Below are 27928 nucleotides of genomic sequence, written 5' to 3' on the forward strand. Positions count from 1 at the left end.
GGTGTGAGGTGGTATCTCATTGAGGTTTTGATTTGGATTTCCCCGATGCCGAGTGATGTTGAGGACTTTTTCAGGTGTCTTTTGGCCATTTGGATGTCTTCTTTGCAGAAATGTCTGTTCATGTCTTCTGCCCATTTCTTGATTGGATTATTTGTTCTTTAGGTGTTGAGTTTGATAAGTTCTTTAGAGATTTTGGGTACTAGCCCTTTATCTGATATGTCATTTGCAAATATCTTCTCCCATTCTGTCGGTTGTCTTTTGGTTTTGTTGACTATTTCCTTTGCTTTGCAAAAGCTTTTATCTTGATGAAGTCCCAATAGTTCATTTTTGCCCTTGCTTCCCTTGCCTTTGGCGATGTTTCTAGGAAGAAGTTGCTGCGGCTGAGGTTGAAGAGGTAGCTGCCTGTGTTCTCCTTTAGGATTTTGATGGACTCCTGTCCCACATTTAGGTATTTCATCCATTTTGAGTCTATTTTTGTGTGTGGTGTAAGGAAATGGTCCAGTTTCATTTTTCTGCATGTGCCTGTCCAGTTTTCCCAACTCCATTTGTTGAAGAGACTGTCTTTTTTCCATGGGACATTCTTTCCTGCTTTGTCAAAGATTAGTTGACCATAGAGTTGAGGGTCCATTTCTGGGATCTCTATTCTGTTCCATTGATCTATGTGTCTGTTTTTGTGCCAGTATCATACTGTCTTGATGATGACAGCTTTGTAATAGAGCTGGAAGTCTGGAATTGTGATGCCACTGGCTGTGCTTTTCTTTTTCAACATTCCTCTGGCTATTCAGGGTTTTTTCTGGTTCCATACAAATTTTAGGATTATTTGTTCCATGTCTTAGAAAAAAGTGGATGGTATTTTGATCGGGATTGCATTAAATGTGTAGACTGCTCTAGGTAGCATTGACATTTTCACAGTATTTGTTCTTCCGATCCATGAGCATGGAACGTTTCTCCATTTCTTTGGGTCTTCCTCAATTTCTTTCACGCGTATTCTATAGTTTTCTGAGTACAGATTCTTTCCCTTTTTGGTTAGATTTATTCCTAGGTATCTTACGGTTTTTGGTGCAATTGTAAATGGGATCGACTCCTTAATTTCTCTTTCTTCGTCTCGTTGTTGGTGTATAGAAATGCAACTGATTTCTGTGCATTGATTTTATATCCTGCCACTTTACTGAATTCCTGTATGAGTTCTAGCAGTTTTGGGGTGGAGTCTTTTGGGTTTTCCACATAAAGTATCGTAACATCTGCAAAGAGTGAGAGTTTGACTTCTTTGCCGATTCAGATGCCTTTTCTTTCTTTTTTGTTGTCTGACTGCTGAGGCTAGGACTTCTAATACTATGTTGAATAGCAGTGGTGATAGTGGACATCCCTGCCGTGTTCTTGACCTTAGGGGGAGAGCTCTCAGTTTTTCCCCATTGAGAATGATAATCACTATGGGTTTTTCATAGATGGCTTATGATATTGAGATATGTACCTTCTATCCCTACACTGTGAAGAGTTTTAATCAAGAAAGGATGCTATAGTTTGTCAAATGCTTTTTCTGCATCTATTGAGAAGATCATATGGTTCTTGTTCTTTCTTTTGTTAATGTATTGTATCACATTGATTGATTTGCAGTTGTTGAACCAACCTTGCAGCCCAGGAATAAATCCCACTTTAGACTTTCTTTTCTAATATAAGCTTTTAGTGCTTTAAATATCCTTCTAAGCATTGCTTTAACTGCATCTCACAAATTTTGATATGATGCATATTCATTTTTCATTCAATTCAAAATATTTTCTTTATATTATATAATTTATTTATTTTAAAATTCACCCATTTCTCCTACCCTCCCATCCTTCACCTCAGGCAGCACCAATCTGTTCTCTGTATCTATGAGCTTGGTATTTTAAATTTTTTATTATTTTTTTAGACTCTGCATGTAAGAGCGATCATACGGTATTTGTCTTTCTCTGACTCACTTCACTTTACGTAATTCCCTTGAGCTCCATGTGTGATGTCACAAATGGCAAGATTTCATTCTTTTTTTTAATGTCTGAATAATATTCCACGGTGTATATATACCATATCTTCTTTATCCATTCATTCATCGATGGACACTTGTTTCCGTGTCTTGGCTACTGTAAATAACGCTGCAATGAACATGGGGGTGCAGATATCTTTTAACACAGTGGTTTTTTTCCTTCAAATAGCCAGAAGCAGAATTGCTGGATCATATGGTAGTTCTATTTGCAATTTTTTGATGAACCTCCATACTGTTTTTCATAGTGATGGCACCAATTTACGTGCCCACCAACAGTGCACAAGAGTTTCCTTTTCTCATCAATACTTGTTATTTCTTGTCTTTTTAGCAACAGCCATTCTGACAGGTGTGAGGTGTTATTGTGGTTTTGATGTGCATTTCCCTGATGATGAGTAATGCTGAACATCTCTTCATGTACCTGTTGGCTATCTCTGTCTTCTTTGAAAAATGTCTATTTAGATGTTCTTTTTTTAATTTTTATGTATTTTTATATGTTCCATTAGCCAACATACAGATGTTCTTCCCATTTTAAAATCAGATTTGTTTTTGCTACTGAGTTGTAGGAGTTCTTTATATGTTTTAGATATTAACCCCTTATCAGATACATGACTTGCAAATATTTTCTCCCATTCAGTAGGGAGTAGTAGTAGTAAATGCCTTTTCATTTAGTTGGATTCTTTGCTTTGCAGAAACTTTTAGTTTTTTTGCTTTCATTGCTTTTGCTTTTAGTGTCAGATTTCAAAAATCACCACCAAGACCTAGAGTTTACAGCCTATGTTTTCTTCAAGGAGTTTCTTCAGGTCTTGCATAAATCTTTTATCCATTTTGAGTTAATTTAATTGTGTATGGTATAAGAAAGTGGTCCAGTTTCATTCTTTAGCATGTGGCTGTCCGATTATCCCAATACCATTTATTGAAGAGGCTGTCCTTTCCCCACTGTATATTCTTGTATATTGCTATAAATTAATTGACCATATATATGTGGGTTTATTTCTAGGCTCTCTGTTCTGTTCCACTGATCTATGGGTCTGTTTTCATGCCAATACCATACTGTTTTATTTAATATAGCTTTGTAAGATAGCTTGAAATCAGGGAGTGTGATGCCTTCAGTTTTGTTCTTTCTCAAGATTGCTTTAGCTATTTGGGGTCTTGTATGGTTACATACAAACTTTAGGACTGTTCTATTTCTGTGAAAAATGCCATTGGATAGGGATTATTTTGAATCTTAGATTGCTCTGGGTAGTATGGACTTTTTAACCATATTAATTCCTCCAATCCATGAGCACAGAATATTTTTGCATTTGTGTCTTCTTCAATTTCTTTAATTTTTCCAATCCATGAGCACAGAATATCTTTGCATTTATTTGTGTCTTCTTTAATTTCTTTCATTATTGCCTTATAGCATTCACTATTTAAGTCTTTCACCTCAAATTAATTCTTGGGTATTTTATTCTTTTTGATGTAACTGTACATGGGATTGTTTTCTTAATCTCTCTTTTCTGATAGTTCATTATTAGTGTATAGAAATAAAACAGATAGGGGTGCCTCGGTGGCTCAGTTGGTTAAGCATCTGTCTTCAGCTCAGGTCATGATCCCAGGGTCCTGGGATCAAGCCCCGCATCACATTGGGCTCCTGCTCAGTGGGGACCCTGCTTCTCCCTCTCCTCTCAGCTCATGCTCTCTCTCGCAAATAAATAAAAACATCTAAAAAAAATGAAATACAACAGATTTTTGTGTACTGATTTTTTATCCTGCAATGTCACTGTTGTTTATTAGTTCTAATCGTTTTTTTAATGGAGACTTTAGGGTTTTCTATATATAATGTCATGTCATCTGCAAACAGTGACAGTTTTACTTCTTCCTTTCTAATATGGGTGCCTTTTATTTCTTTTTCTTGCCTAATTGCTCTGGTTAGGACTTCCAATACTTTGTTGAAAAAAAAGGGTAAGCGTGAGCATTCTTGCCTTATTCCTTATCTTAGAGGAAAAGCTTTTAGCTTTTCACTGTTGAGTATGGCGTTAGCTGTGGGCTTGTCATATATGGTCTTTATTATGTTGAAGCATGTTCCCTCTATATCCGCTTGAGAATTTTTATCAAAAATGGATGTTAATTTTGTCAAACATATCTGTGAGATAATCATGATTTTTATCCTTCATTTTGTTAATGCAGTGTATCACACTAACTTGCAAATGTTGTACCAGCTTTGCATCCCTGGAATAAATCCCACTTGATCATGGTATATTATACTTTTAATGTGTTGTTGAATTCAGTTTACTAATATTTAGTTGAGGATTTGTGCATCTATGTTCATCGGGGATATTGGCCTTTAATTTTTTCTTGTGACGTTCTCTTCTATGATGCATTTTCATTTTTCATCAACTTAAAATACTTTGTAATTTTCCTTGAGATTTCCTCTTTGACCCATGAGTTATTTACAAGTTTGTTTCTTTTTTTAATTTCCAAATATTTGGTGATTTTTCAGATCTTTGTTTATAATTTCTAGATTGTTTATAATCAGATAACATACTTTACATGATTTCAATTCTTTCAAATTTGTTAAAAGATTTGTGTGCTATGACTCAGAATTAGATATTTTTGAATATTCTATTTGCCCTTGTAAAGAATATACATTCTGCAGTTGTTGAATAAGTTGTCTTATAAATGTCAATTAAGTCAGTTGATTGATAATATTGTTCAGATCTTTTCTGTCCTTACTGCTTTTAGGTCTACTTGATCTATAATTATGAAAGGATTGCTGAAGATGCCACATGTAATTGTGAATTTTTCTATTTTTTAGTTCTCTAGTCCTTATCAGCTTTTGCTCTTTGAAGCTCTGTTGTTTAGGATTTGTTTTATCTTCTTGGCAAAGTGACCCTTTTTATTAGGTAAATATTCACCTTCAATCCCATCAGTTTTCCTTATTGTAAACTCTACTTTGCCTGATGTTAATATAGTCACTCCAACTTTCCATTAGTTTTTGCATGCAATATCTTTTTTCTATCCTTTTACTTTTAACCTATCTGTATCACTATATTTAAAGTGGATTTCTTTATATATTGAGTCTATTCTTTTTACCCAATCTCTTTCAATTGACACATCATTAATATTTAATGCAATTTATATTTCCAATAAATAATGTGTACTTAATGCATTTACAAATATGGCTGGATTTAGGTTTACTATTTTATTGTTTTTTGTTTACCCCTTCATTTTTTCCTCCCTTCTTTTAGATCATTTGAGTATTTTTAGCATTCCATTTTAATCTATTTATTGGCTTTTTGGCCAAATCTCTCAGTATTTTATAGTCACTGCTTTAGCACTTACAAAATCATACCTATTTAACAGCCTATTTAGAGTTTTTATTTTACTATTTCAAGAAAAAGAGATGACCCTTTACTTTCTGCTTTTTATTTTAAGTGTCACTTTTACATGAAAATATAAAACCTCCCAACCAGTGTTGGTAATTTTCACTTTCAATAGTCATATATTAAAGATCTTGAGAAATAAAATTTGCTACTTGACTTAGATATTCACCATTTCCGTTCTTTCTTCACTGATGAAGTTCCAAGTTTCCCATCTCCCTTTGTAAAGGGAAGAACTTTCATTAGCGTTCTTTTAGATCAGGTCTTGTAGTAACAATTCTAGTTTTCCTTCATCTGAGTATTTATTTGCCTTTACTCCTAAAGTATGTTTCCACTGGATATAGAATTCTGAGTTTGCAGTTATTTTCTTTTAGAACTTTAGAGATACTGTTGCCTGCTACCTGCTGTATCTTTTGCTATGGTCCAATAGGTCTCGGAAGCTCTGTTCTTCAGACTAGGTAATTTCTATTGATCTATTTTCAAATTCATAAACACCTCTACTATCTCCATTCTGCTAGAGAGCCCTACATAGTGTTTTCAGATATTGTACTGCATTCTTAAATTTACATTTGTTCTTTTTAAAGGTTTGTATTTTTCAGTTCAGAACTTTTTTTTTTTTTTACTCATTTCAAGAATGTTTTCATCATGAAGCATGGTTATAATGGCTGCTATAATATCTTTGGTAATTAATCTCAGGATTGGCATCTTTGTCTTCTTTTGAGAACTGGTCATATTTTCCTAGTTATTCAAATGTGAAGCAATTTTGGGTTTTACACTAGATGTTTTTAATATTATCTTTAAACTCTGAATTCTGTTGAAATCCATTGGAGTATGTTGATTTTTGTTTTGGTTTTTTTTTGGGAGGCAATCGACCTGGTTAAATTCAGATAGCCAAGTTCTTTCTTATCTCTTAGATGGGCAGAGGTTCCAATATTCAGTTTGCAAAGTCTTTGCTATGATTCTTTGGGTCTTGCCCATATATACATGCCATTCTGGGACTTGGGCAGTATCCTAGCTCAGTGCTCAGAATCTTGGGTGTGAAGCCAGGACTCATGCTGCTCATTAGCATACAGAACTAGGACATTCTTTTTTCTAGCTCTCTCTTCCCTGATATAATTTTCAGTGTCCAGGTCCTTCCTTTATTAATTTCTCTAGCCTGATGAAAGGTTTTTCCCTTTTATCAGAACTTTTTTACCTCTCTCCCCCACTGTCAAACAGATTTGGGCAACTTAAGCTGCACTTGGGTGGAAAGCAGCACGGAAAAAGAGAAAAAAAAATGGAAGACTCCAACACTCCCTGACTCCTTATCCTCTGGCCAGAAAGAGAAGGTTACTGTTGGAGTTTTTGCTATCTGCATCCACAGTGCAATTAAGAACTGAGGCCAAAAAAGAACTGAGGCCATCTCGGGTTAAAGCCCGAGGATACAGGAAGGAACAAAAATACACAGGACACTCACTCCTATAAAAATTCCTCTTCAAATTTTGATATCTTTCCTCAATCTGGCTGCTACTGTTTATTTTTCAAAGTATACAAGTGGCAGTTTTCTGTATTCTGTCCAGAGTTTTTAGATGCAGTCAGTGGGAGAGTGGTATGGACTGAATTACTTCCCTCTAAAGTCACATGTTGAAGTCCTAACACCCAACGTGATTATATAGGTAATTAAGGTTGAATGAGGTCATAGGGTGGGATCCTGATCTGATTGGACTAGTGTCTTTATAAGCAAGGACATCAGAAAGCACTCTTTCTCTCTGCCATGTGAGGGCACAGCAAGAAGGTGACCATCTACAAGCCAGGAAAAAAGTTCTCACCAGAATCACAATCAGCTAGTACCCTGATTTTGGATTTTCCAGCCTCCAGAACTGTGAGAAATAAATTTCTGTTGTTTAAGCCACCCAATCTGTGGCATTTTGCTATAGCAGCCTGAACAGACTCTAACAGTTTGTATCATAGTGGGCTTACTCCATCTTGGCTAGAACTGTAAATTCAGTTAGGTTTTTCCACTGTAATTTTTGAAGGCTATAATATGGTAAAGAGTACAGTATAGTAAAAGACGTAAGATTAAATAGAACCCATGCTGCCTGAAAAAGGATACAGTAGAAAAATAAGGGAAGTTTTCTTAGGAAATTTGCCAGAGATATGAAGAATGAAATGCAAAGCTCAGAATGCAATAATAACAGCAGAGGAAAGAGAAAAACTATCTGTAAGAAAAGCTTATTAAAAACCGGCTGGAGGGATGCCTGAGTGGTGCAGTTGTTAAGTGTCTGACTCTTGGTTTGAGCTCAGGTCCTGATCTTACGGTTGTGAGATCAAGTCCCGAGTTGGGCTCTGTGCTGAGACTCTCCCTCTCCACCTCCCCCCTTGCTCTCTCTTTTTCTCTAAAATAAATAAATCTTAAAAAAGAGAGAGAACTGGCTAGAAAGAAAGGAATAAAAAGGAAGCAGAAGAATGCAATGGAACTGGAAAATGAAATGACTACTCAAATAAAAGCTTCAATGGGTAATAAGCAGGAGTAAACTTCATGCTCAAGTAGAAAAGAACCCTGCAGACTCCCTGCTCAGTGGGGAATCTGCTTCTCCCTCTCCCTCTGCGCACCCCCTGCTCGTGCACATGCTCTCTCTCTCTCAAATAAATAAAATCTTAAAAAAAAAAAGGAATCTTGCATCCAAAGGGAAAAAAAAAGAAATTAAAACCCAAGACCACAGAATGGAAATAGGTGGATTTATATAAATAGAGGGACATAGGAAAAAGGGGGTGTCTTAACTTAAAAAAATATAATACATTATATACTATATCACACAAACATTAACATATATAATAAACTGATTACATATTAAAGCATATATGATATATACTGTACAAATATATATACATGCCTGAGTGTTTTGTTTTTTTTTTTTAAGAGGGAGAGAGAGATTGAAGGGCAGAGGGAGAGGGAGAGAGAGAAATCTCCAGCAGACTCCCCACTGAGCACAGAGCCCTATGCAGGGTTCAATCCAGGGACCCTGAGATCATAACCTGAGCTGAAATCAAGACTCCAACACTTAACCGACTGCACCACCCAGCACCCTTGAGTATTTTTTAATGAAAATATTTTTAATCACATGATAGTAGAGACTATCTAAAAGGAACTAATGAATACTTAAAATAAGGGCCACAGTTGTTTTATTTTGATGTTACATACTTTGCCCATTAAGTTTAGCTATTCACTCACATCAACAACAAAGGGCAAGGATAATTTTCAAGGAAGAAAAGAAGAGAAAGTTTTGGAGCTCTCTTTAGAGATAGCAATAATTTATCTATGGAGTGGGAAACATGGAATTTTAGGAACATCCTCTTGCTACGCAACACAGAACAAAAGGAAAACTGGGAATGCTGGATAAAATATAACAAACACACTTAAAAATATAGTTAGCACATTGAGGAGCCTGGATGGCTCAGTCGGTTATATGTCTGACTCTTGGTTTCTGCTCAGGTCATGACCTCAGTGTAGTGTGATAGAGCCCTCCTCAGCTCCAGGCTCAGCTGGAAGTCTGCTTCAGATTCTCTGCCTCTCCCTCTGAGGGAGCACATGAAAAAAATCACAGAAATCCTTAAGAAGCCAAAAATGATAAAGAGGAAATAAGGGAATCTATAAAAATCCTAAAACTGAATATACCAAAACAGACTCAAAATAGAGAAAGCAAAAACAGATCTATAAGAGTAACTTGATAAATTCATCAGAATAATAAAAGTTTCAAATTTTTAAGTTATTAATAGATCAAGCTATCAAAAATGTAAATAACACTTCAGGAACATACTCAACAATTAGAGAATACACATTCTTCTCAAGATGAAACATTTATTATTTTTTTTTTTAAAGATTTTTTATTTATTTATTTGAGACAGAGAGAATGAGAGAGAGCATGAGAGGGAGGAGGGTCAGAGGGAGAAGCAGACTCCCTGCCGAGCAGGGAGCCCGATGCGGGACTCGATCCTGGGACTCCAGGATCATGACCTGAGCCGAAGGCAGTCGCTTAACCAACTGAGCCACCCAGGCGCCCAAGATGAAACATTTATTAAAACTAACCATAAGGTAGGCCATTAAGCAGAACTTAAAAATTACAAAAAATCTGCCATGCAGACCAAATTCTTTGATAATCTCATTAACATAGAAGTAAAAATGAAAAGGTAAAATTCTTATTTCCAGTAACATTCAAAACTAACTTCTAAATAATACATAAGCTAAAAAATAAATAATGAAAAGTAGAATTTACCTTAAAATGAATATTAATAAAAATATTACATATCCCAACCCATACATGTAACCAAAGCATTACTTGGAGAGAACTTTGAAAAATAATCTGCTACGAGCCCAACATAACAAAATAGACTCAAAGAAAATATAAGAAATAATATGATTAGCATACATAAATGATCAAAAAAGCCATAAGTTAATTACTTGAAAGACTAATAAAATTAACAAAGCTCTGGCAATATTGTTTATGAAAAAAAAGAGAAAAAGAACCAGTAGTATTAGAAATGCAAAAGGGAACCAACTGGCCGACAATTGCATGGAAGATAATAGCACCAGGTATCCACTGATGGAATTTTCAGTCCTTAAGAGCAACATAAATGAAACACATCATATCCTTCAGAAGAAGGGGAAGATGGTTCACACATAATGAGGGTAGGGTATAAGTTTTTTTAAAAAAAACAGAATCTCAGTTTTAAAACAATGTTATAAAGATGAATATGTGCCATAAGTTTTAGTCTTTAGATCTCTTCAGTGAGCTTCAACTTTTTAAAACCATTTATATAAATTTAGCTATTTTAAATGTGTTACATTGAAAGGAAAAACTGCAACTAACTAGGGATTAAACAATTAAGAGGGCATAGAAAAGAAAAAAACTGATAGTGGGAAAGAATATAGACGAGAAGTCGTCAACAACCTAAAGAGACCTATAAGCACGCACATACCCCACCTGGCCCAGGGTTTTTACTGGCAAAATCTAATAGACAATTCCAAACTTATGGAAAATTCTTACAAAGAATGAAAAAAGATAAAACACCTCTGATTCATTTAGTGAAGATAATAAAATCTTGATAACAAAAACCAAAACAAGTACAAAACAGAGAAATTACATAGAACCAAAACTCCTACAGAATTAACAAACCTAAATCCTAAATCTGGCTAAGTGTATTAAAACAATACATGAGGCTCAAGTTGGATTTATCCCAAGAATATATGGATGATTTAACATTAGGAAAACTATTGATGTAGTTCTTCACATTAAAAAATTAAAGGAGAATTCTGGTTCCAGACAAGATAAAGTAGATGTACTTTCCTTTTGCTAAATACAACTGCAAACTCTGGACATTACACATAAAACAAGTATGAGAATATTCTGAAGATGGAGAATAAAAGGAAGACTGGTTAGGGACCTTGGAAGCCAAAAAATGACATAGCAGGTACGTTTCCTTGTCTTGTATGTCCCAGACTCTGTGCTAGACACATTAGCAACCTGAAATAGGCTGGCCTTCTCCTCTTGAGTGTTCTCAGTTAAATTTAACAGTGGAAACAAAAATTATAACACTTTAATGTGGTTCTAATCTTTTGTAGGGGGATATTTAAAGTAATTATATGTATTTTTCAAGTTTTCTATTTTAATTCCAGTATAGTTAACATACCGTTATATTAGTTTCAGGTGTATAATACAGTGATTCAACAATTCAATATATTACTCAGTGCTCCTCATGATAAGTATACTCTTAATTCCCCTACCACCATTTCCTCTCTGGTAATTATGCACTTGTTCTCTATGATAGTTAAAAGTTTTTTTCTTGGTTTATCTCTTTGTTTTTCCTTTGTTCACTTGTTTTCTTTGTTAAATTTCACATGAGTGAAATCATATAGTATTTGTCTTTCCTTGACTTATTTTTTTTAGCATCATACTCTCTAGATCCATCCATGTTTTTGCAAATGGCAAAATTTCATTCTTTTGTTTGTTTGTTTTTGTTAGAGAGAGTGATAGCTCAAGTGCAAGTGGGGGCAGGGAGAGGGGCAGAAGGAGAAAGAAAATCTTAAGTAGGCTGCATGCCCAGTGTGGAGCCCCTGGAGGGGCTCAATCACACCATGCTGAGATCATGACCTAAGCTGAAATTGAGTTGGACGCTTAACCAACTGAACCAACCAGGCACCCTATTTTTTCTTGTGGTTAAATAATATCCATTATGTATGTGTGTGTGTGTATATATACATGGCACATTTTTTAAAAGATTTAATTTTTCATTTGTCAGAGAAATAGAGAGCGAGCACAAGCAGGGAGAGTGGCAGGTAGAGGGAAAAGTAGGCTCCCTGCTGAGGAGGGAGCCCAATGCAGGACTCAATCCCAGGACCCTGGAATCATGACATGAGCTGAAGGCAGACGCTTAACTGACTGAGCCACCCAGGTGTCCCAATATACCACATTTTTCTTATCCATTCATCTATCGATGAACACGGGCTGCTTCCATAATTTGGGATACATATATCCTTTCAAATTACTGTGTTTGTATTCTTTGGATAAATACCCAGTAGTGTGATTACTGGATTACAGGGTAGTTCTATTTTTAATTTTTTAAAGCAATTATATTATCAATGGAGGAGAATGAAGGGAAATGAAGAAAGGTATGGCTTTTAAATTTAAGACTGGAAACTGATGACATTCATAAACTGTGATAAATTATGGATATACAAAGTAGTACTTGGAGCAACCACTAAAAAATCTATACAAAGAGATGCACTCAAAAACAATACAGATAGACAAAAATGGAATTCCAAAAAACATTCAAGTAACCCACAGGAAGACAAGAAAAGGAAAACAGAGAAATCAAAAACAGAGAGAACAGAAAACTAAAAAAACGGAAAGCCTATTGTATTTACCGTGTTCTTTCTTGCTTCTTTTATCATCTCATTTCTGCTTGAAGACAGTTCTCTAGCAAGTCTACTGGCAAAAAATTCCTTAGTTCTCCTTGACTTGAGAATGTCTAGATTTTCCCTTTATTACAGAAGGATAATTCTGCTAGATATAGAAGTCTGTTTTGGCATTTTTCTCTTAGGAAGTGCTTCCATGGTTTCTGATGAGAGATCTGCTGTCATTCAAATTGTTTTTCCCTTACAGACAGGGTGTAATACTTCTACTACTTTCAACATTTTCTCTTTGTCTTTATTTCTCAAAAGTTTAATTATAATGTGTCTTGGCATGAATTTCTTTGGATTTACACTATGATTCACTCAGTTTTTCAAATCTGTAAGTTTACATCTCTTGACAAATTTGAGAATTTTCAGCCATATATTTTTAGCACATTTTCAGTCCCTTCCTCTTTCCCCTCTCAGAGATACTGTGATGAAAAGAGAGTTAAATCTTTTGTTATAGTCCCACAGGTCCCTGAGGTCTACTTTTTTTTAAGTCCACTTTTTAATTTTAGATTATTTTTAGTCTTTGTTGTTTAGACTAAAAAATTTCTACGTTTTTGTCTTCTAGTTCACGGATTTTTTTTTTTTTTTTTAGATTTTATTTGTTTGACAGAGAGAGACACAGTGAGAGAGGGAACACAAGCAGGGGGAGTGGGAGAGGGAGAAGCAGGCTTCCCGCTGAGCAGGGAGCCTGATGTGGGGCTCAATCCCAGGACCCTGGGATCATGACCTGAGCCAAAGGCAGACACTTAATGACTGAGCCACCCAGGCGCCCCAACGGATTCTTTCCTCTGTCCCCTCCATATTCCTGTTGAGACTATCCATTGAGTTTTTTATTTTGGTTTTGTACTTCTCAGTAACAAAATTTCTATTTGGTTCTTTTTTATATCTTCTATTTCTTTGGTGATGTTATCTACTTTTTTGTTTGTTTTAAGCATGTTTGTAACTGCTCACTGAAGCATTTTTATCATGACCAATTTATGATTTTTGTCACTAATACTTAATACCTCTGACATCTCAGTGTTGCTATCTATTGATTGTCTTTTATCATTCAATTTGAGATCTTCCTGGTTCTTGGTATGACAAGTGATCTTCAAATGAAACCTGGACATGTTCATATTATAAGTCTCAGGACCTTATTTAAAACTTGTTTTCACTGGCTTTCTCTGACAGTTCTAGCAGGGGAAGGGCAGGTGTAGGGGGCACCACTTCATTACTGCCAAGTGGAGGGAGAAGTCCACTTTTCCCAGTTGGCCTCCACTGACATTTGACTGTGGGGAGCCCTCACTACAGCTGGGTGGAGGTGGGAGTCCAGGCTTTCTACATGGTCTCCATTGACAATGCACTGGGAGTAGCCTTGTTACTGCTGGGTGATGGTGAAAGACACAAGTCTCCAACAGGTCTCTTCTGACACAGCCTCAGGATGGCAGGGAAATGACCCCTCATTACTGCTGGGTGGGAATGGAAGTCCAGGTTCTTCATTAACATGGTGGGAGTGGGAGGTAAAATGGGAAGAGAAGGCTCACCATCAGCCAGGAGGGAAGAAGTCCCAGTTCTCTGCTTGACCCTCTCTGATACCATTCTGATGGTGGTGGTGGGACACTTTGTTATATCTCATGAGGAGGGAATTCTAAGTTCCCCATTTAGCTTTTTCTGGCCTAGGTGGGGGTGGTACCACACTTTTTCTGCGGCATTTGGCTGAAGTAGAGGAGGGAATGTCTAAAAGTCTTCCTCCCTGGGCCACCTGGGTGACTTGATTAAGCATCTGACTCTTGGTTTCAGCACAGGTCATGATCTCGGGGCCATGAGATTGAGCCCTGCGTCGGGGTCTGCGCTCAGTGTGGAGTCTGCTTGAGATTCTCTCTCCCTCTGCACCTCCTGCTCATGCTCTCTCTCTTTAAAATAAATAAATCTTTAAAAAAATTAAAAATAAAAGTCTTTTGCCTTGCTTTCTGTACCTGATGTTTATAATCTATTGGCTTACCCAGTCTTGGCTATACAAGGCAATCAGAAAATTCAAAGAACCCATCAAGTCATTCCCGAAGTCTTACAGTCCCTAGAAAGTCTCCCTTCTTCCTTCTAACCTTTTGGAGTCTTCTTTTATTTGTTTTATATACTAATGTCCAGGGTTTTAGATATACTTAGTGAGAGAAATAGGGAAAAGTATGTCCCCTTCATCTTTAGAAGTTCTCCTAAATTTCTTTTTTATAGCCAGTTCATCCATCTCTAAAGTGGATGACAAAGGAAATAATACTGTATTTATCCCTAGCAAACTTGTACACAGGCAACTCATTAGAGAACTAATTAAAACATAAAATAAGGAATAGTTCCATTTTTAAAAAACTACAGGATTTGATGGTCTTAATTTCAATGTAAACCAAAAGTGTGATATGGGAATCAAAATGTCAGTGTAATCTTAAGTTCTGAACTAATACAGAGTTCACCTCTCTGAAGCACTTTACTCAGCTCTGAGTATCAGATTTTAAGAGCAATACTAATAAACCAGTGATAAACCAAAAGAATAAGATAGTGGTGGTTCCAGAATGTTGAAGGAAGTAGAGATACATTACCTAGAAAAAAGGGGGACTGAGGAGAAAGGGCTATATAATAGCAATCTTTTCATATTTATTAGGCTCAATACTGAAAAAAGTGGCAGAAAAGAGATCAAAGCTAGTCAGATAGGTTGGCTTTATTTATATAAGATTTTTCTAAGAATCTAAACTGCCCCAAAATGTGATGAATTGCTTTACTATCCTAAGTTTCCATACATCAGAAGTATTAAAACAAAGACAGTACGTCCACCAATCACAAATATCGTTGCGTGGATTCCTTCAGGAGAGAGCCTAGAATAATTTTTAATGTGTGATTCATGGCGCTACCTGAAGTGGTGCTATGGAGTTGTAGGGTGGGGTACAACTGCTGCTGAGCAGGTAAAATGCCCCATTTCCCCAATCCGCTTCAACAAGACATTCCACTTACACACCCAGCATCTATACTTGCTTTTATTAGCGCAGGTGCAGATGGGGTGGAGAGAAGGATGATACTTTAAAAAAAATAAAAGTCCAAAAATTAGTGAAGATCTAAACTGAGGTCTCTTTGAATTCTATATTTTCTGATTAGTTCCTAGTTCTCAGCTATATTCCAGGAAAGTAAGATCATTTTATTGCATAATAACTGCAAACAGGATTAATGCATGTCATTTTAAAAGCTTCCTTTTCTTCAATTATGGGACTTTTAAAATGAATAAAGAAATAACTGTTTCAAGTTTTCCACATTACCTGTGTCAACAGAGCCTATTTTGTGCCTGGGGGTGGATTTTATCTTTCTCTGAAAAATTTAATATTTAAACTAAATGCCCTTTTATTTAAAAAATAAAAAGTAGCTGGAGAAAAGTGTATCTCACAAACCCACAAAGTTATATATTTTAAATCTGTACTTCTATAAAGACAAACATTGGAAAAATTAGTTGTTATATACTAAATTTTAGGTGTACTATCAAAATAATCATATAATTTCTCCAAAAATAAAAGCAATTTGTTATATGCTAGAATACTAAAATAATATATGGAAGTCTGTAGACACCTGAGTCTTTAAAATACTTCATCTCAAAAGTTAAAGATCAATTCATGATTCATATCTATACTAACCACAGCGACCACTAACCACAGTGACCACATTAGTCAATCTACAGAAACTTTTTTTAAAAGCATATTTTAAATTACTAATTTTACTTAGCTTCAAAAATTAACACAAATTCCACTGTATCATCATTCTTACTGTCTTAATCATACTAGTGGAATTCTTATCCATAAATCAACTAGGGATTCTATTTTCCACATGGTAGTTCACTGGCTTCTCAGAAATGACACTCACTGTTAAGTAATTCTAAAGGTCTATCATCTAGATTTTGCTGAGGCAGGACTCAGAAGATGGCAGGTTAGTGTGCAGGAGGGGTCCATGTATGTGGTCATGAGTCTGCCCAATCACTCAGCATGGATATCTCAACATGGCCTGTTTTCTGCTGATAACTGCTTATGTATTTTGTGAGTGAATCATATGCTAAATGGTATACTGAATTAAGGGAATTGAAGTCTTATGATAAAATATTTGTGAACATTAAGGTACACCAAGGTCTACTGTGTTGCATGTGTTTTTTAGTCATGTATTATTTATAAATTTATATGTAAAATTTTTAAATATTATCACCACACAATATAGTAACCCAGACAATATCTCAAAATACTCTCCTATCCTTTGCTTTTATAAAAACTTATTTTCACATAAAAGGTAACATTAATGGCAGAAAATTTAGGAAATACAGAGCAGCAAAAATAAGAAACATAACTTTTTAAATGCAAAATAACAAACTTTTAACAGAAAAGCATCAGTGATTTTATGGACCTCATTTTAAATTGCAAAGGGCTGACTGAATCCAGATTTTGTTTTCCCATGTAATTAAATTCAACCCTTTGTTATAGGCCCATAGGACTGCTCAACGGATTTAAAAACTTAGGAGTAAAACCTGAGGCTTTCAGCATCAAAAAACATAAAAAAGAATTATCCTTTAGCTTAAATTTGAGATTCTAATAAGTTATATTACCAAAGCAGATTACTGATTTTAAACTATACCAATAAGGTAATAAAGATAATAAAAAGTTAAGTGAAAACATCTGATGATCAGGTTTCCTTTAGGAAGACAAGATAATGGAATTAATGTAATAAAGTTATTATTTATTATTACTAAGAATTATGCTACATAATATTTCTTGGTGTTATCATCTATATTTTACAGGTATTTTTAGTAAACATATTTTATAATTCTGAGAGACCACGGCTCCCATCTTACCTTCTAAATTTTAAGAGATTTATCTTTCTAATGTAAATATATTTACTGATTTATTTTAAAACCACAGTTGAGCATATTTTTTTACATACTTCTTTTAACTATGGTGAAAAATTTTTCAAAGATTCCAAAGTTTAATGAAGTAGAGATTAAGCAAACAAACTTAATGCCTGGATGCTTCTTTGTAAGTTGGTTAAAATACCATCCAGTAACCTTCTAAGATGGGCTACTTTTTAATTTAAACTTTCATTTTAATTACTTACGGAAAGTGACTCTGCTCCCTGTATATGACACTTAATGCACTCAGCATTTTTAATGCACCCTGGAAACAGGCATAAATTGGAGAACAGAAATTCATTTCCAGGGACAAAGGATAGGTCAAAAGATTAGGCATTCCAAAATCAGTTTTATGTTTCTCAAGATGAAATATGGCTATTATCTAAATTATACCAGACTGTATGGATTCTAAAATTTCAAGCTTATAAAAAAGAAAGTTGTTGTGAGACTAAAAATACATTAATTCTGTTACCTTTTAGCCGGTGACTTAGAATCTGTTCCAAAATAGCTGCAAAATTGTTAAATTCAGGAGAAGAATCATCAATTGTCTCAAAGCAGGACCGATCAATGAGGGTCTTCACAGAAAACCTGTGAAAAAAAGAGTGAATTCATTCACCTAAGTAGGAAAAACGGAAAGAAAGCCATCTGGGGAAGTATTATAAAAATACTTTATAAGTATTATATATACTGAAAACTCTACTTATTAAAATTTTCTCTGTGAATAGAAAATTTTACATAAATATCAGGCTTTTAGTTATATATTTACTATCTATTGAACACAATAAGACTTAGGAGTAGCTCACTGTCTTCACAGACATTAAAATCAGAATTTAAAAATGACCTAAATTACTAAATCCAAAAACTTAAAAGCTACCCTACTGCTTATAAGAAATTTAAGTGTCAAACGCAAATGCTTTTAAGAGTTTGAGCACAAAATTGAATGAAACAGGATGCAAGTATGCATGAAGTGTAGATCCAAAGTTTTTATGAGCTTTATAAAAAGGAAAAATTACACATCTGTAAAGTGTGCTATATTTTTCCTTATCAGAATGTCCTTTGTCTGTTTTTGACTGTCATAATCAACGTGTTTTCCAAGACAGCTCAAATGCCACCTCTTCAATGAAGAATTATCTTTCTCCACATTCCTAGCACAAGCATTTTGTTTGTATGAACCTTTAAGAGACAATTACAGTTTATCTTACTGCTGTTATCTGTAGTATCTATCTCACTAGAATATAAATTCCTTCAGGGACATACATATAAATGTGCAGAAACGTATCTTCTGCACATTTATATCTTCCTCAGCTTCAGCACAGAGGACAATGCCTTGAACACTGTTGTCAGTAAGTACTTGTTGATTTATTTGTAAGCCCTATTTTGAAAGAATAGCAAAGAAACATTTACATGCCAATACCATACCATAGCAAGACAAAAAAAAGTTTATGATTGTTAACATGTAACAACATTCAGTCACCAGCATCAAAGTTGGGATACAGGACAGTTCTGTCATCTCAAGCAATTGCCTCATGCCATCCCTTTATAGTCATACCCTATAAAGGGTGACAAATAAGTGCCTAAGTAAAGACAATCAGTGAGGAAGGAAGCAATGGGGAAAACTATGAGAGCTGTTAAGTAATTAGAAATGTAAACTATGAGGGAGATAAAGGAGTACAAACTATTTCTTAAGTTTTAGGCTTGTTGGTTATACTATTCAATCCGGACAGAAAATAGAGGAGATAAGTATAAAGGGTAATATAAAGAGATTTGGGTATATGATTACATCTAAAAACTCTACACTAAAAAACTCTTTTCGTCGCCAGTTATAATGTGTAGGGGAATGAAAAAAAAAACAGTAAAACACTTACATAGTATACTACAATTTAAAACATTAGAAATACTGAGAATTTAAGGGTTTTCTTTGTAAAAAAAAATTTACCAACAGTAGTTTGAACAGTGCTTGCGTTCTTACTGTATAACTTAAAAAAATGGACCGAGCATATTTTCTATGCCTTGGCAAATCATTCCTTTCTAAGTGTGGACCAGTTTCCAACATTTTATCCTTTGCACTTTCAATTGTGAAAATCTCAGAGAGGCCCCATAATGTGAAGTGGCTTGCCAGCACCACTTCTGCTGGGACCTCCTTTTTGTCATAACCACTCTGCTCATTTATATCAATACATTCACCTTTACTAAGTTCCTAAATTCCCTTGAATAGCAGCAGTGTCAGTATTCCCATGATTAACTCTTTTTTTTTTTTTAATTTATTTATTTATATTAGAGAAAGAGAGCACCAGCGGGAGGGGCAGAGGGAGAGGGAGAGAGAATCTCAAGCAGACTGTGGGGCTCGATCTCAGGACCCTGAAATCACAACCTGAGCCAAAACCAAGAGTAAGACGTTTAACTGTGCCATCGAGGAGCCCTTGTGATTAACTATTTCTTCTATAATTCCACTTGAGTTCAATTCAAATTTCACTTCCAATGTCAGCACTTTCCGTTTCTTCACCACATTTTCATCTTTGTTGGTCAGTTCACTTTCAATTATCCATTTTTGTAAAACATCATGTGGGTTTATCACCAAGACACAAGGAAGCAACACAACTACAGGTTTTGATTTCTGTGCATGGACTAATAACACATGAACAGTGACCAATGCTCGGCAGACTTAGAAAGAAGTGATGTGACTGGTCACTGATCATGATGTGCATTTGTTATTAACACAGTGATTTGTAGACTAAGGTGCCAGCAACAAAATTTTATTTTATGCAATTACTCACAGTTAATATATCCTGGTAGTCAAACTTGAACTGTGTTATTAGAGGCCTGGTATTAACTGAATTGTAGTAACTGAAATAGTACATATTGGAACTGTGCAAAGTGAGGACTGCTCCATTTATTAACTACAAACAGAATAATTCATTACATGTTAGCATAAATAATGTATTTTATAAAATGTGTCTTTTCCAAAACAACAAAAAATTAGCAAGAATAGCATTGTTGTACCTCTTTGCAAATATCTTTAATGTTGTGTTGAATAGAAGAGAATAAATCCTCATCTCTGTTTCTGTATTCAAGCTATTTTAATATTATACACCATGTAGCCTCTGGAAAACTCCACTGCACACTTGTTAAAGAATGGGAACATAAAAGGCAAATACTGTCTTAAAACTGTTGAGAAAATAATTTCTGACCTTTTGGACCTCTGAAGGGGTGAAAGTCCAGGAGTACATTTTGAGAACCACGACCTAAGGCATTCTTAGTATGTAAATAACATTTCTCCTAGAATACTAGTAATTATATATTCTTGAGAGCACTGAGAAAATAATTATTCAAATAATTTTCAGTCTTCTTTGGTCAGGACAAGTAATTTTGACAGCGGTGGATTAACGTTCAGTACATGGTATTATCTATAACTACACCTAGGACTCAAAGGCGGAAGCCATTATGTAAAGAAAAAATAAGAACAGCTAAGAAAGAAGCAACACTGATGAAGTGGTCTCTGGTACCTAAAAGATAGTCAAGTTAGATAAATATCAGATGTAATGCATGAGTAAATGAATAGAAACAAAAAGAAGATAAACAGATAAACCAGATTAAAAGGGACTTGAAAACTTGTTTTTGTTCCCTATGTCCATCTCATTGGCAATACAGGAGAAAAATGAAATGTTGCCATTCCTTAGCAAACTTTTAATAAGAATAAGTAAGTATAATGTTCTTATTCAGTAAGAGATTGAAAAATGTTCCTAAAATGAATAAGCAAAACCCCTAGTTTGGTTTTTGACCTAAATAAAAGGAAACTTTGTAATGTTTTAATCTTTCCCTCCAATCTTCATTAGGTAGGACTCTACGATCACATTCAAGGCAGAAGTAATCTATTGCTTTAAAAAATTATGGCATTTAAGATCGGAATGCACATCAGTGAAATGAAGTGAAAATTTTACTTAAAGATAAAAATAACTACTTATTTCATCAAAAAGAGCTAGGTTTGAATGTTCAATTTCTTTTTTTAAAATAGATATTTATTTATTTGACAGAGAGAGAGAGCGCACGCAAGCTGGGGGAGCAGCAGGCAGAGGGAGAAGCAGGCTCCCTGCTGAGCAGGGACCCTGATGCGGGACTCAATTCCAGGATCCTGGGCTCATGACCTGAGCCGAAGGCAGACGCTTAACCGACTGAGCCACCCAGGTGCCCCTGAGTATTGAATTTGTACATGTAACAATCTGATAAGATTTTAGTCACTAATGTCCTCCAGGAATAATACAAAATCCTAACAAATTATCTACACTGTAAATTGTAATGGGAAGAAAGGCCATGGGTATTAATACATATATTTTTGTAGCACCAAAAGCCATACACGTATCAATCAATAGTCAATAAAATACATGCATCTTTTTATCATGTTATCAGTAGCTTGTATTCCTACAGAAATTTGCATGACAAAAACCTAAAATGGTAAATCTCAGAGTACTAAATTACTTTTAATCCAACGCCTGAAAAAAAATAAAAACAAAAATAAAAACAAAGTCCAAATATCCTAAAGCATACCTTTAGACACAAGTTCTGTTATTTCCAAGCATGAAGATATTTAAGGGTGAGAAAGCATTTTAAATATTCTATTATATCAAGATTGATAAGGGAAAAAAAGAACGTTTCCTGCCTTTGCTTCATCATTTATATCCTACTCTCCTTCTACCAACACAAATCAAACTTTCAGAAGGTAACTTAGTTCCTTAGAATCCATGTTTTACTTCTAGCTAGCCAAGTCTTCCCACTCAACACTTATTTCTCTAGAATCATGTAGCTAGCTCCATTATGCCAAAATAATGAGAATCTTTTCCTCCATAACACAGTAACTAGCTAAGATGTGCTATAAAAACCAAACCTGTAAAAAGAATTTCAATACATCTAAAAAAATATCACACAGATGCTGAGCTATTTCCTGATAGTGATGACATTAATATTAGTCATCTATTTCCTGAAGAGGACTGATTTTAAAATAATGAAATGACAATTTGATGAATGTCTAAAAATACCAAATCAAGGCTAAGTAACAGCTTTTACATAAGAATTAAAAATTCAAAAATGTTCATAAAAGGGTTGTATAATTAAGCACAGTTTTTAAAATGTCTCTGTCTAAACAGATTCTCTTTTCCACTTTCAATGCCCAAAGAAAATATTTGTTGGGTCAGAAATAGACAAGAATGATTGTGAATAAAACCTTCAAACCTAAGAAAGCATTAACTTCCTTTTTCTCTTTGGCAACATACCAAGAAAAATGAGAGAGTTACAAAAACTGTGTTTAAAAAATCTTCATTACACTACATTAAACTAATTCCTCCCATGTCATAGATTTGTAACATAATTTTAACTAAAATAATTAAAAAGTAAAAATGTGACAACAAAATAAAAAAAATTATTATTCTGTTAAATTTCTACATTATTGGAAAGAAACTATTAAAAAGTGGAAATCCACCTTTAATATTTAAGGCTCTGCATTAGTAATACATACATATATATTTACATATATGCAGAGTGATCGAGTAGGAAAAAATATATTCCCATCCCCTTACAATAAGCAAACATGCTTCAAAAATCATAAATTTCAGGGTGCCTGGGTGGCTCAGTCAGTTGAGCGTCTGACCCGATTTGGGCTCAGGTCATGATCTCAGGGTTGTGAGATGGAGCCCACCTTCGGGCTCTGTGCTGGGTATGGAGCCTACTTAGGATTCTCTCTCTCTCCCTTTCCCTCAGTCTTCCCCGTACCCCCCGCCACTCTCTCTCCCTCTTAAAAAAACAAAAAAACCATAAATTTCACACAAAACAGATTTTTTTACCTATACCATTAAATCTCTTTACCACAGAATTATATCTGAAGATAACCAAAGTACATAAAGGCTTCTAGAATCATCACATTTCAAAACTAAAAGGATTTCAGAAAAGTCATTCATAAGTTGTATTTTTAAGTAGAACATTACATCCAAATCCTGAGACAGAATTCTTTCCACTATTTCACACCAAAATTACAGAATTCCTTATGTTTATCACTGCTACTAGTCTCTATCAAAGGGGCAGGTAACTATCTTCTGCCATTAATATAATATCCATCATCAATAATCAAAAAGGACATGGATGCTGGAAACAGGATACAATTTACCTAAATATAATTTATATCAGTAACCGTAGATAATAGCTTATTTCTTCTTTTTTTTAAAAATTTTATTATGTTATGTTAGTCACCATACATCATTAGTTTTTGATGTGGTGATCCACGATCCATTGTTTTCGTGTAACACCCAGTGCTCCATGCAGTAAGTGCCCTCCTTAATACCCATCACCGGGCTAACCAATCCCCCCTCCCCGCTCCTCTCTAAAACCCTGTTTGTTTCTCAGAGTCCATAGTCTCTCATGGTTCATCTCTCCCTCCGATTTCCCTCCCTTTGTTTTTCCCTTCCTTTTCCTAATGTCCTCCATGCTATTCCTTACGTTCCACAAATAAGTGAAACCATATGATAATTGACCTTCTCTGCTTGACTTATTTCACTTAGCATAATCTCCTCCAGTCCCAGCCATGTTGATATAAAAGTTGGGTATTCATTATTTCCTTTCTTATATTTTACACCAGAAACTCAAAAAATCTTTTAGAATCAGAAATTTGCCTTTTTTTTTAAGTATTATGAAAGTAAGAATTCCCCAAAATCATGTATATTTCACTTTTATTTTTCTATAATTTTAATCTTTTTATAAGAAAAAAATTCTTTACACATATAATTGTAGCAAGAGCCTGCAACTACTACCACAGGCCAAATCCAACCTGTTGCCAGTTTCTATAAATAAAGTTTTATTGGAACACAGGAAAAAAAAGTCCCAACCAATTTCTCTGAAATGGTAGCCTAAGTCTCTCTCTTATTAGTATTTACTATCTTTAAAATTTTTACCCTATATAAAAATTAAAAAGAGAAAAGTATATTTTAAAATATTTTCCCCACCTGTACTGACAAAATTTCTTTTATTTTTCTTTTTTAATTAAGCACCTGTGAAGTGCACTATTTTATTTATTCATTTATTTATTTTTATTATGTTCAGTTAGCCAACACACTACATCAAAAACTAATAATGTACTATATGTTGACAAATTTCTTTTAAAGAGAATTGTTAACCTAAGTACTTTAAGGATGAAATACTACACAATTAACATCTTGTATTGCTATATAAGCAGATTGATGACAACAGACTGCCCAACATGAAAAATAACATTAGATGCACTATCTTAAAAAAAAAAGGCTAAGACAAAATTTTCCAAAAAAATAAAAATAAACATCTAAAATTAGAAAGCTATCAAACCAAGAAGACTTCCCATCTTAACATAAATTAACTCATTAAATCTCTTATATGAAAGAACTCCCAATTAAAATCATTTTAATAAAGAATACTTTATACCCTTGGACCACATATCCTTCTGGAATCCAAATGCTCTTTATCCAATAACAGACGAAAATATTCAAGTAACATATTTTAACATTGGTAAACTATCTAGTAAACTAGATATTCACAGCAGCAATACAGCAATAGGAAGAACTGGGGCTTTAATATCAGAAGGCCTTGGATTCACACCTGGCTCTGCGGTTATCCATTCCTGTCAAGACACTTAACCTCTCTGAACCTCAGTTTCCTCAGTAATCAATTACCAAATTATTGTGAAGATTAAAAGAGATAGCATATATAAAGTATTTAATTTTTAACTTACACAAAAATTACTAAATGTTAGCACATATCCTCTTTCTTTTTAGAGCATCAGCATTTCACTGAATAACATCTAAGCACAGAAAAAGAGGCAAGAATTTCAAGTGTCTGTATGTAAACTGATTTTCTAAAGGACTTAATAGGTAGCAATCATGGTTTATGAACACCAGAAATGCTAAGAAAATGAAGGTTCCCATTTTCTGATTCTATGGCTCAAATACAAACACATATACCCACACGCGATTTAGAACCAATTCATATGTAGCCACAGACACTGAAGGAAGCACATAAGGAGAAAGAATAGGTTTTGAAATCAGATATATTTGGGTTTGAACTCTAGCAATGTTAGGCTTAACTATAAAATAAATCTGATTGAAACAGAAATTGCTTCAATTAAATTAAAGAATTTTCATTACTAGTCATAAATGCTCACCTAATATTTTTCCTCCAAAAAGCCTATTCTGCATGCATGACATAAATTATTTTCCTCATATGTTAAACACAAAAAAAGAGCAGAGGCGGGGGGAGCTGCAAGTAGAGCAGGCAGAGGGAGAAGCAGGCTCCCCACTGAGCAAGGAGCCTGATGCAGGACTCAAACTAAAACTCTAATATCATTAGAGATTAATCATTAGGGTGACTTTTAAAAAATAAGTGATGATGATTCTTCAATTCAACCTTCGACCTTATTTTGGAAATGGTCATCCACTGCTATTATTCTTCAGTAGTTATAATTACCTCATTTGATAAACATGCCTACTATGTACTAAATGCTGGAAATAAACTAGATGCTGAATAAACTATGATTCCAGTGTTTGAGAAATTCACATTCTAGTAAAAGACAAAAAGATAATTAGATTACAGCATAATTGGTGCTATATTTATTTATAGAACCTATTCCAGAAAAGACTTCAGATTGCTTATGAGGGCATATAAAATACCATCAGTTGGCTGTATAAATTAAAACTGGGGAAGATGAAAAATGTGGGAACAGACTAAGGAGGATGGAGTAAATGGTGGTAGACCAATGCTCCCACAGAGTACAGCTAGAAAAACTGGGAGAAGGGGGAGGAATTACAGAAATCATATGTTTGAAGCCTGCAGAGAGAGAGAGTGGCTGAAACAGTATGAATTAGAGAGGTAAGGACTCCAGAAAGAGGAAAGCTCAAAAATCAGTGGGCTGCTATAGTTGCTTTTACCCAGGAATGTCCGCCAATTCTGAGTGTGGCAGGGTCTAACTCCCACAGAAGACTGCTAGCAGGGAACAGAAAAACCAGGAAAGCTTTTGAAGGAGACCTGGGAAGGCCTCAAACACCTTCTTGTCATCAGAAGACTAAAATCCTAATCACAAAGCCTCTGATTAACAGAATAAAGCATCTGGTAGTTCCAGAAGACAAAATAATTGTTTACGACTACCAGAGAAAGGGTGCTGAAAAATATACCAAACCTAGGTTGAAAACCCTGGATGGCCAGGGGCAAATGAAAGGCTGAGCAAGACTTCCCAGGGTTGATATCCAGCCTGGATTCGGCACCATCCCTGACTAGATGAAGGTGATCAGCTACCACTCTATCTTCCCGAGGAAGATAACATTAGTAAAGAAAGTGAGCACTACCCTGTATTATGAGCAATGGGCACTAGTATGCTTTTGACCACGTTTTCTTCAAATTGACAGGTGCACTCCACCTGTTTACTCCTCTGTGGTCTTTTTCTACTATATGTTATGTTTTAATGAATACTTTTGACATAATGGTTGACAAAAGGGTAAGTACAATAGCACTTAGAGAACAACAAAAGTGCTGAAAAAAATTTAATACATACTATCTGGCATTCAATTAAAAAAAATCTAGATATGCCAAAAAATAAGCTACATGACAAAAAGAGGAAGAGAGAAAACACAATAAAAAGATGTAAGATGATACAAATATTCTAAATTAGTGATAAGAACTTTAAGGTAACTATGATTAATATGACTGAGGGAAGACAGGAAAAGATGGATATAGATAAAAAGATAGTATTTTTATAAGAGGATTAGAATCTATTAAAAAAGAAATAAAAATTCTAAAACCATCTGAAATTAAAAACTCATTTAATTTACTCAGATGAGAAACAGAAGACAAGATTAATGCAAAGGAAAAGAAGTCGATAGAATATATACAAACTGAAGTAGAGAGAGAATAAAGAAGAGCAGATACAGAAAAGAAAGAACATAAGTCAAGTGGAGCCCGGTAAAATTTAACACACATGTAATTGGAGTGTAAAAAGATAATAGCTAAAATTTTTCCAAATCTGATGGAAGAGCAACGACAAGGGTAAATATGTAGGTAAATGCAAATGTGTATTGCCTGAATATCAAGTATAAAATACAGCAATAAAAGAATCTTGCAGAATTTAAAATATATGTAGACTTAAAATGTCCAAGATGAGAACGAATAAATGGTTCTAACACTACTGGGGAAGCAGATGGAGTTAAATTTATGTTACACTGTGATAAATCAAGTGTAACTGCAAAAGGATAGGAATCTAACATATATACAGAACAAGAAAAAAAATTTATGACTAAAGTTCATTGAGAGAAAAACTGGAATAGTGGAATAAAAAATACTGATTTATAAGAAGGCAAGGAAAGAGAAAAAAGTAAACATAAAACAAAGAGTAAAATGGTAGCTATAAACCCAAACACAGTAACATTAAATGTAAATGGGCTAAATACTCTAGATGAAACCCCAAACTCAATTCTATCCTGCCTACAAGAGACACTTTAAATTTAAGAACAAAAAGATTAAAAGTTAAGGATGGAAAAAGATACACCATACAAACATTAACTGAAAGAAAGCTGTTTTAACTATATTAATAGCAGACAAAATAAACTCTAAGGCAATAACAGTATTAGAGATAACGAAAGACATTTCATGGTGACAAAGGAATCCAACCCCTACGAAGGATCACAGTTCTTTTTCCTTTTTAAAGATTTATTTAT

The 27928-nt window shown here is 34.6% G+C and overlaps 1 protein-coding gene across 1 annotated transcript in view; it reads right to left on the bottom strand.

Annotated features, from left to right (window-relative positions):
* Positions 1-27928, bottom strand: part of RUNDC3B (RUN domain containing 3B) — a 114664-nt gene that overhangs the window by 78622 nt on the left and 8114 nt on the right. The window contains exons 2-3 of the mRNA XM_081799700.1: positions 17689-17804; positions 17423-17481 (exon numbers count right to left, since the gene is read on the bottom strand). Coding sequence (XP_081655826.1) covers positions 17423-17481; positions 17689-17804 — 175 coding nt within the window. The remainder of the gene's footprint in view (positions 1-17422; positions 17482-17688; positions 17805-27928) is intronic.

Source organism: Leptonychotes weddellii, chromosome 12, assembly GCF_054177405.1.
Source record: "Leptonychotes weddellii isolate Sample4059 chromosome 12, ASM5417740v2, whole genome shotgun sequence".
NCBI lineage: Eukaryota > Metazoa > Chordata > Mammalia > Carnivora > Phocidae > Leptonychotes > Leptonychotes weddellii.